General features: G+C 35.2%; 1 protein-coding gene across 2 annotated transcripts; it reads right to left on the minus strand.

The window, feature by feature from the left end:
- Positions 1-6,173: 6,173 nt before the first annotated feature.
- Positions 6,174-9,369, minus strand: LOC110805715 (transcription factor bHLH18). 2 transcript variants are annotated; one of them, XM_022011339.2, is made up of 4 exons: positions 9,214-9,369; positions 7,880-8,320; positions 6,616-7,065; positions 6,174-6,501 (listed from the first exon to the last, which is right to left on the minus strand). In XM_022011339.2, the coding sequence occupies exons 1-4, from the start codon at positions 9,346-9,348 to the stop codon at positions 6,415-6,417; spliced, it is 1,113 nt and encodes a 370-aa protein (XP_021867031.2). In that variant the 5' UTR covers positions 9,349-9,369; the 3' UTR covers positions 6,174-6,414. The 2 variants fall into 2 exon arrangements, with proteins under 2 accessions (XP_021867031.2, XP_056696741.1); XM_056840763.1 differs by lacking the exon at positions 9,214-9,369 and adding an exon at positions 8,424-8,568.
- Between the last annotated feature and the right edge of the window lie 763 nt (positions 9,370-10,132).

The following is a 10,132-nucleotide window of genomic DNA, read 5'->3' on the forward strand; positions in this document are numbered from 1 at the left end:
AGCAGATATGGTTTTAATAAAGAATGTTATACTAATGCTCATCGCACTAGACCTTGGAAGTTTATTTCTCAGTTATAACCTCTTTTCGCTCTTGATTGGATTTTAACAGGTTTCAGCCCAAACTGAGTAAGGGCTTTGTTATTAGTGGATTCTGCTGGTTTTCTTTTTTGTGTTGCGCTCATTTTGGTTCTGCCTGCAGCGTGGTGGTATTGGTTTTTTGAGTCTATGTTCTGGTTGGTGATGGTTGTGATAGTATGCTAGAAGCTTCTGAGTTTCTTATGTTGCTGGTGCTGACTGCTGAGTGGTCGTTGCTTGCCTAGAGAAGGTTTTAGAGGAGTCTCGTTTTGCGAATAAGTTTGTGCTACCATATAAGGAAGTCCATGAAGACTCCAGTAACACTTTTTTTGGGATGGGTCCTTGCATGGATTTCCCCTATAGAATATTATAACCGTAAGGTCTAGATGTTGGTGCTCCGGTATATCTTTCCGGCTTCGATACCATATTTTTGTTCTTTTGATAATTTCTGTAACTTTTAACATTCTGGAATTTTGTTTAAATTGAATGTCGCCATATTTGCATTTTGTGTTTTGGTAGCATTAAAAGCTGCTTATTTTATTTAATCTGTAGATTAAATAAAATCAGCAGCAATTTTTTTTAAATATCCAAAAAGTCATTTGCCATGCACATTAAGCTATTGTGCGTGGCAAATGACTTAATTTTTTGGCGCTCAAATTGTCATTTGCGTCGCACATTAAGCTATTGTGCGTGGCAAATGACTTTTGTTTTTGGCGCCTGAAAGTCATTTGCCACGCACTTTAAGCTAATGTGCGTGGCAAATGACTTTTCAACATGGTGCCTGAAAAGTCATTTACAACGCACATTTGCTTAATGTGCGACGCAAATAAGGGTCATTTGCGTCGCACAAATGTGCGACGCAAATGACTAAAAGTCATTTGCGTCGAGAGCTTTTGCCACACACAATGTGCGACGCAAATGGACTTAAATGTGCGATGCAAATGACCCTTTTTTCACTAGTGAAAGGAAATATAATCAGGAAGTTTGCTATTTGTCATCAACCAAAATTAGGGTCAACATAGCCCTACTTATTTTGGTGTATGGTTGGCTCCCATCACCCTTTTCTTTTCTTTTGAGGATACTTTACTTTACCCGTTCGAAGCTACTTTTTATTAAACTGTGAGTCAAGAGTCGTGTCAAGTGTCGAGTCTTGTCTCCATGTTTATCTGTTTATTATATGGGTTTTGCATGTGGATTATTTAATTTATCGAGTGAAGCATGTTAGGATAGAATGTTATTCTAGCTTGTTCGTACTAAGCTTTTGCTGACTTCGCGCTTCATGTCTTCTGGTCATGGCCTTTTTGTTAATGACCATATGATGATCCATCAATTGCACTTGCGTTGTTGGGGAGTAGATTATAATAAAGCAGGTTTGTAGAGATAACTTGCTGGAAGAAGTTATCATGGGATTCGAGTGGAGAGTTTTATTCTTCCGTAATTATAAACTCTATTTTTATTTATAGTCATGACTAATACTACTGCTTATAGTTAGTGGATTTTGAAATACTTTAATACTTTGGTTTGCGCCTCAATGGTTCCAACTTGTTTTAATGACCATTAACTATTTATTTAATATGTTTTGAAAGTTAGTTAATTCCGCTGCGTAATTCTGGTAAATAGCCTTAGCCGTTATCACGGTGGCGGTAATATCTTGGTAATTCCTGTGTTTTAAGTCGGAAAATGTTTTATAAAAAGCAAGGAATTATTAGGGTGTTACAATTAATGGGTGGGCTAGGCCCAATTTATCAGTTACTATATAGTAATGTTTCGGATTCTATGGCCCATTTGTTTGTCATCGATATCATTAGAACTGGGAGGTGGGATTTATCTAGGGTTCAGTCGATTTTGCCAGATTATCTTTGCAAGCTTATTTTTGCTATTCCCCTTTCGATTGACTCTGATCGGGAGGATGTATTAGCTATACGAAATCTAAAGATGGTTGTTTGAGTATTAAATCAGCTTATTTCCTTTTAGTAAACTCTTCTATTACTAATTTTTCTATCACACATTTCTGTTGAATTCAATTTGGAAAATCAAGATTCATTTTAAGTATAAAATGCTTTTATGGAATTGTTGCCATGAAATTCTTCAAGTAGTTGAGAAGCTTTCTCATAAGATGGAGATAATTTCTCCTGTATGTTCCAGATGTAAATTTGATAACGAATCCCATTTGCATTTATTTAGGGATTGTTGGGAATCTAGTATTTTGTGGAATTACATTTTCTAGATAATGCAATTTCCTAGAAAATTGGATCTCCATGTGATTTTTAATATGAGCTGAGATAGTTGGTTGTGTTACACTTTGTCTTTTCAAATGTATTGGAAGATTTTATTTTTTTGTAGTTATTAGGCATGCTTGAAAGTCAAGAAACAGAGCGGTCTTTGAGCTCAAAATCACTAAACCTTTTTCGGTCTACAATGCTTTTTTTGTCGATTGTTCTACAACACAATGTCTTTTACAGGGTAAAGGAAAAGAAAAGATTGCAGGGGATGGGTTATCTTGGTCTGGTCCAACTGATGGTTTTATCAAACTCAATGTTGATGGAAGCTGGAAAGATAAAAATTAAGCTGGTGGCAGTGGTGTACTCAGGAGTGTTGTTGGTCAATGGTACGTAGGGTTGGGCAGTAAATTCAATGTGATCACTCCTCTTGCAGCTGAGCTATACGCCATTAGGGAAAGGGTTACTTTAGGCTCTAGATTATGAAGTTCAACAGCTAGAGTTGGAGACAGATGCGCAGGCTTTAGTGAAAATGTTGGGTTCGGCGGATGAACTCTGTCATTGCATCTAGCAAGGGAGGAGCGAGTGGTTCAGTGGATCAGGCGAATGCAGGAAAGGAGAAGGCAACGTAGATATTGGCGTAATTTTTCAGCCCTGGCATGGATGTTAAAATTAGTTTTAATCTTTGTTGGCTAGGGATTGTTCTTTTCTGTTGCTATATTTTGGTACAGTTATGTAGGCTTTTAGTTCTGGATATGTATAGTTGGCCAGTAAGTTTTTGGTGTTTGGGCCCTTTTTGTAAAAAAAGCATGTTCTAGGCTTCTGCTATTAATATAAGTTCGATTACTTTGTGTAAAAAAACAACCAGTGTGTTATCAATAAAAACAAAAAAAAATGCTAGACTAATTTTGTAATATAAGCTATACTTTGTTTTAGGTATATATTCGAAGTATATATTTTCTTGTTCTTTGCACGGGCTGATTTGGTTCCCATTCTCTGAGACATGGGGGGTGAAAAAACCAGAAAGGAAGAAGGGGGAAGGGTGGTTACCTGAATTTTGGAACGAGGGAAATTCCGGGTTTTGCAGTTGAGAGAAGAGAGAGAAAGAGGAAGCGTGAAGGAGAGGAAGTAGAAGTGACGTATTTATTGAAGTGGTTGGCGATTTGCTTCTCGAGAATCATCATTAGAAGTGCTTCAGTCATTGGGAGAGCAGGAGGTTATTTCCTCCCTTTTTTCGAAAATGAAAACCCATTTTCCTTTGAACTTCCCGGAAGAAATTCAAAATGGGTTTGGGGACAATTATTAGGGGGAAAATACCCCCTTGATGACATGGCTTGAGTATGCCACCACGAGGCTTACGTGGCAACCAGCAGGGTACGAATAAGTGACTAGCCAACTTGTCCTTAACGGTTATGTAGGACGGCAATGGTTACAACAAATGATTAATGTACAAGCTTAAGTTAATGAATGCAGCATTAACGGCCTAATTATGCTAATTATGTACGTTACATCTCCGTGTAAGGCCAATAAAAGGGCCTAAGTGATTCCTTTGTAAACATAAGATTACTAGCTAATAATATATACTCTTTTATGATCTTGCGAGTGACTCTCATTGTCTTGTTATTATCTTGCTCGATCGATTGTTAGCACCTACTTAAGACAAGTTTGAATCTAAGTAAAATTTGTCCAAAATAGTGGGCTAGGCCCAATTTATCAGTTTCTAGATAGGGATGTTCCGAATTCTATGGTCCATTTGTTTGTCAGCGATATCATTAGAAATGGGAGGTGGGATTTATCAAGGTTCAGTCGATTTTGTCAGATTATCTTTGCAAGTTTATATTTTCTATTCCCCTTTCGATTAACTCTGACCAAGAAGATTTTATCAGCTACACGGAATCTAAAGATGGTTGTTTTAGTTTTAAATCAGCTTATTTCCTTTTAGTCAACTCTTCTGTTACTAATTTTCCTATCACACCTTTCTGTTGGAATTTAATTTTGAAAATCAAGATTCATTTTAAGTATAAAATGCTTTTATGGAATTGTTGCCATGAAACTCTTCAAGTAGTTGAGAAGATTTCTCATTAGATGGAGACCATTTCTCCTTTATGTTCCAAATATAAATTTGATAAAGAATCCCATTTGAATTTATTTAGGGATTGTTGGGAATCTATTATTTTGTGGAATTACATTTTCCAGATAATGCAATTCCCTAGAAAATTGGATCTCCATGTTCTTTTTAATATGAACTGGGATAATTGGTTGTGTTACACTCTATCTTTTCAAATGTAATGGAAGATTTTATTTGTTGTAGTCATTTGGCATGTTTGGAAGTCAAGAAACAGAGCGGTCTTTGAGCTCAAAATGACTTAACCGTTTTCGGTCTACAACGATTTTTTTGTCGATTATTCTACAACACAATGTCTTTTATATGGTAAAGGAAAAGAAAAGATTGCAGGGGAGGGGTTAGCTTGGTCTGGTCCAGCGGATAGTTTTATCAAACTCAATGTTGATGGAAGCTGGAAAGATAAAAATTAAGCTGGTGGGGGTGGTGTACTTAGGAGTGTTGTTGGTCAATGGTGCGTAGGGTTCAACAGTAAATTCAATGTGATCACTCCTCTTGCAGCTGAGCTATACGCCATTAGGGAAGGTTTACTTTTGGCTCTATATTATGAAGTTCAACAGCTAGAGTTGGAGACAGATGCGCAGGCGTTAGTGAAAATGTTGGGTTCGGCGGATGAACTCTATCATCAGGCTCCGGTTTTGATGGATGTGGTTGTTCTCATGTCAAAATTTCCTTCTTTGATAGTAAGGCCGCTCATTACTTGGTTGCGTATGCGCTCACCATGGTTGCTGGGCACAAGGTGTTTCTGGTTGTTCCACCGTGTGGCGCTGCAGATTATCGGGCAGACCTGCAGGCTATGACGGGACAGTTGGAGATTGGGCAAACTAGTGACAGGGCTAATACTGCACTTCGCACCGTCATTGACTTGGAGAAGGATCCACAGATTGATCTTGATGGCGGAAGGGACTACTCAGATCTTGTTTGGTTCCATTCCCATTACGGTGTCTATGTCTGTCATTGCAGCTAGCAAGGGAGGAGCGAGTGGATTAGGTGAATGGAGGAAAGGAGAAGGGAACGTAGATATTGGCGTAATTTTTCAGCTCTGGCGTGAATGTTAAAAGTAGTTTTAATCTTTGTTGGCTAGGGGTTGTTCTTTTCTGCTGCTATATTTTGGTACTGTTATGTTGGCTTTTAGTTTTGGATATGTATAGTTGGCCAGTAAGTTTGGTGTTTGGGCCCTCTTTGTGAAAAAAAACATGTTCTAGGCTTCTGCCATTAATATAAGTTCGTTTACTTTGTGTAAAAAAACAATCAGTGTGTTATCAATAAAAACAAAAAAAAATGCTAGACTAATTTTGTAATATAAGCTAATACTTTAGTTTTTTTTTTTTTTTGGAGAAAAGATAATACTTTGTTTTTGGTATATATTCAAGTATATATTTTTTTTTGTTATACATAAAAATATGTTTAACCAACCATGAAAAATTATTTTAAAAAAACATAATTTACTATTTTACTAAGTACGGTAGTACGTAGTACTCCTTTTGTTCCATAATGTTTCTCACATATTCGTTATGTGCGGTCTCTAATGCATTATTTTGATCATTAATAATTTTAATTTGCCATTAGTAAAACTTATAAAAAATTGATAATTAGAAAATTTACATTGAAAGGAATTCAATAAGATCCCACAAGTTAATATTTTTTCTATTATTCATACAACTAATTACTGCCAAAGTTTTTAACTTTGACCAAAATTTTTAAACTTTGACCAAATGAATAGTAAACATGAATAATGTTATGGAATGGAGGGAGTATTACGGAGTAAATAATAATTTTTATACCTAAAAAAAACGTATGTTACACGAGTTTATTATTTATTGAATAGAGTGTAAAACAATTTTTTACACCACCTTCCCTTGTATAGAAAATGGAAATGGAACCGTTGTTCCTTTCCGGAGAATTTTTAAAGTTGAACAAATAAAATCTAAACTAATAAATCTCTACGTAGTAGCTAGCTAGCATAACATATTGAAACATACAATCCAAGAACAGTGATCATCTTGTTTTTATTGATGGCGATCGAATGGCGGAATGTAGACTTCTAACAAAATCATTCACATTCCTGTTGAACCCGTCTTCCATCTGCAAAATAGATTAATAAACACATATAGTTAGTGTCAAAGTTTGTTCTTTCAAGATTCATAATATACTGGTTAGTATAAATTTAGTCTAAAAGAACAGAGCCTAAGTAATTACCTGTGCCGCAATGGTAATGTCTAAGGCAAAGCTTTCAAATGGTATAACGCTAAAACTAGTAATGCTCAAATTATGTTTGTCCACCTTGGTGAATAACTTGGCCAATATCCCATTATGTTTTTCACAATATATTCTTGAGAGAAGCGTGTTGCCCATCGTCTTAACCTGGATTTCCGGTAGTTGTAGATCATTACAACCACCACTACCACCACCATTACCATTACCATCACCGCTACTGCCACTACTTCGGCTTGTATAGTCACCCACAGTCGACGAAGAAACATTATCATCGCTACTGCCATTGTCTCCGACCATGACTTTAGATTTTTTCACAACCACAACGGACTCCACAGTCTTCTTTGCAGCTACTACTCCTTCAAGTGCCTTAACTTTTTCTTGAAGTTGTTTCATATGTTTGATTGCCTCTCCTAACACCGTTGTTTTGTCAATCTGTATATATATTGGTCAAATACTTTCAATTAAGTGGTTCAAAAACTACATTGTACACCTAATACGAGTTATACTATTTAAAAGCGGTCGTAATATAATACTTCCTCCGTTTTGGAACAAATGCAAGTTTACTGTTCATGCATCATGAATTTTCAATTGCAAGTGAATACGAGAGAATTTACATATTTATCCCCCTATTAGAAATAATTAACTATTGAGTTAAAAAAAAATTGATCGACATGAGTAGTGTAAGTGGGTAGGTTTATAAAAACAAGTGAGGGTATTTTGGTAAAATTGGTAGCAAAAGGTTATCAAAATTGATAAGTTGCAAACTTGCAACTAATAAGAAACAATCAAAGTAGAAACCTTGCAACTAAAAGAGAAAGGAGTAAGTGTAATTTATACTGTCTATATTTTTGGTACGGAGTATGTCATGATCTTGTCCATTTTCGTTGGAGTCAAAGATTCATTTGTTCTTTTAGCTGTGGATGTAATGGACTAAATCAAAATGACTCTTAAAACCTCTTCGCTTCCTTTTCATGAAGTAGAAGATGGTCGTCCCGTTGTCGTCCCGTTATCGCTTTTGGGTCAATTGGAAACAACCTCTCTGCAATTACAGGGGTAAGGTTGCGTACACCCGACCCCCCTTACCCCGCTTCTTGCGGGGCCTCTTTGAGGCAATGGGGTAATGATAATAAAAGTATGTCATGATCTTCACTTCAAATTATATTAATCTTTTTGTTTCACTTATGGTCTTCACATTTACTCACTCCCTCTTTTAATAATACCAAGATCAGTTGAAGAAAATGAGTACCTTCTTAAGGTTGGGAACGAGTGCAGAGAGCGAAATGAACAACTGGCTAAGTAATTCCCGACGTTTCCTCTCGGCCATAATGTGATCTTGCACTTGGCTTGGCTGTCGTTTCCTCTTTGTGCTTACACTTACTGCTTCTGCTTGCTTCTTCGTCTCTTTCTTCTTCTTCAATGGTTGGTTCTCCTGAACATTTAAGCTTACGATATTGTCGCCATCATTGTTGTTGTTGTTGTCGTCATTGATATTGGACGATAATATAAATTGTTCGATGAGATCGCAATCAAAATCTTCCTGAGGAGAAGCAATGTCTCTCGTAACGTTGTAGAGAGGGTAAGGGAAGTCGTCACCAAGTGTAGCAGCAAGTTGTTCATCGAGGGAAGCTTCCATGGTTTTACTGTGGTGATCATATTGGTGGTAAAGGACTGGATTTACATCCATTTCCTGCACGCATCAAGTAATACTCCGTACATAAGTAACCAAAAAAAATATACAATTCTTATTTAAAGTTAGTTTTGACGAGATGAAAACGCTAGCTACCCGATACCTTAAGCTTTAGTGCCGAATACCACCGATGCCCTTCCTCCTTTCACTAATAGTTGCAACATTTTTTTTTTACTACACTATTCACAAACTTTTGTTGGACTCTATTTGGTGCCTTACTGCCTTGGTGGCTTATATTTATTATGTAAAGTGAAACATACTATTTCATAATCTCGTTAAATTCGTCTCAATTTTTAATAACACAATAGTATACTTTATAATTTAATATGTTCATAATTAGAGATATAAATAGTTAAAGTTATATATTAACAAACGTGAAAATTAAAATTTATAATTAAAGTAAAATGTAAAAGAGAAAGAATGAAGTATATAAATAAATAAAATAAAATAAAAGATGGCGGCTTTGATAAGAGTTTTATATTACTCCGTATTATAATAGGCCTAACATTTTAGCTACCTATCAAACTTTTACAGGGCCTAATCGAGCGATTGAAGCAATGAAAGGATCTTTTCACACATTACCATATTAATATAATGATTAATGACGGTACAATGGTACATACTCTACTGTTCCCAATTCATATGACATGTCTCTTGAAAAATAACTTACTATATGATGAGATGATTATCATAAGATATTACATGACTATTTTCTTTTAAAGTATAAGTCACAATAAATAGTCAAAGTAGATTATATTAATATCGTCAAAAGTTAAATTATGTCATCCAAAAAGACAGTATATCATTACTCCATAACTAACAATCACATTGAAGACAACTAATTTCGGACTGAGAAACTAATTGATGAAGTAATAATGATGTAAAGCTCTTACCAGTTCAGCTATCCATTCTTCCATAGTCGCCATTTCTGCTGCCTTAAGAAAAATAGAGAAAGAGAGAAGTAAAGAATAGGAAATTGTAAGAGAGAATTTTGGCAATGCTAAATTATTCAAGTTATCTTTGTTCATACTTTACACTAAGAAAGCCCTTATATTTATATAAAATAAAATACCAATTAAACTCGTTTTTTTTAAACCCAATGGCAAGTTTCTTGGTGGTTGTAGTTTTAATATTTTTTTATTAAATAGGTTTTGACATTTTGTTTTTTGATCGAATGGTATCGGGTGTATTGGAAACTGAAAAGGACCTTTCAAACCAAGAACAAAAATGACGGTATGTATAGAATTCAGTAGTCAATTTATAATTTTATAAAGTAATATTTATTGTCGTTTTCTTTAACCCTTTTCAACTAACAGTAGGTTTATAATCATTATTGTTAAATTATTATTTAGTGTGTCGTACATGATTTTTTTTTTTAATAAGGTATGAATTTATGATGAGGGACTCTAATCTCCTCAAGCAATTTGACCCAAAAATACGGAGTTTGATTAAAGGCAAATTTGTTAAAAAGGACCTTTTATAATCCAAATTTTGCGAGAAAGGACCTTATATAATTTTTTTTGTGAAATCACACCTTAATGTAAATTTTTTTGCGAGAAAGGACCTTATATAATTTTTTTTTGGTGAAATCACACCTTAATGTACTTTTTTTTTGCGAAAGACAACCAAAAGTAAATTTTCGGCATTGACTGAGCTTTTCCGGCCATTGACTTGCACGTGAGAAGCACGTGTGGCTTTATTTTGCTAATTACACCCAATTTTCCTCCAAAATTCTAAGATTTAAAACCTAAAGTTGAAAAAAAAGTCGAAATAAAATCAAGTTTGAAAATTCAAGACTCGGGAAAATCAATG

This window comes from Spinacia oleracea, chromosome 3, assembly GCF_020520425.1.
Source record: "Spinacia oleracea cultivar Varoflay chromosome 3, BTI_SOV_V1, whole genome shotgun sequence".
NCBI lineage: Eukaryota > Viridiplantae > Streptophyta > Magnoliopsida > Caryophyllales > Amaranthaceae > Spinacia > Spinacia oleracea.

Bases quoted from the DNA above. Each gene is read 5' to 3' on its own strand.
- LOC110805715 (XM_022011339.2), bottom strand. From the start codon at position 9,348: ATGAACAAAGATAACTTGAATAATTTAGCATTGCCAAAATTCTCTCTT. The intron at 8,321-9,213 runs GTAAGAGCTTTA...TGATGCGTGCAG, and splicing joins AAGAATGGATAGCTGAACTG to GAAATGGATGTAAATCCAGT. The intron at 6,502-6,615 runs GTAATTACTTAG...TCTATTTTGCAG, and splicing joins ACATTACCATTGCGGCACAG to ATGGAAGACGGGTTCAACAG.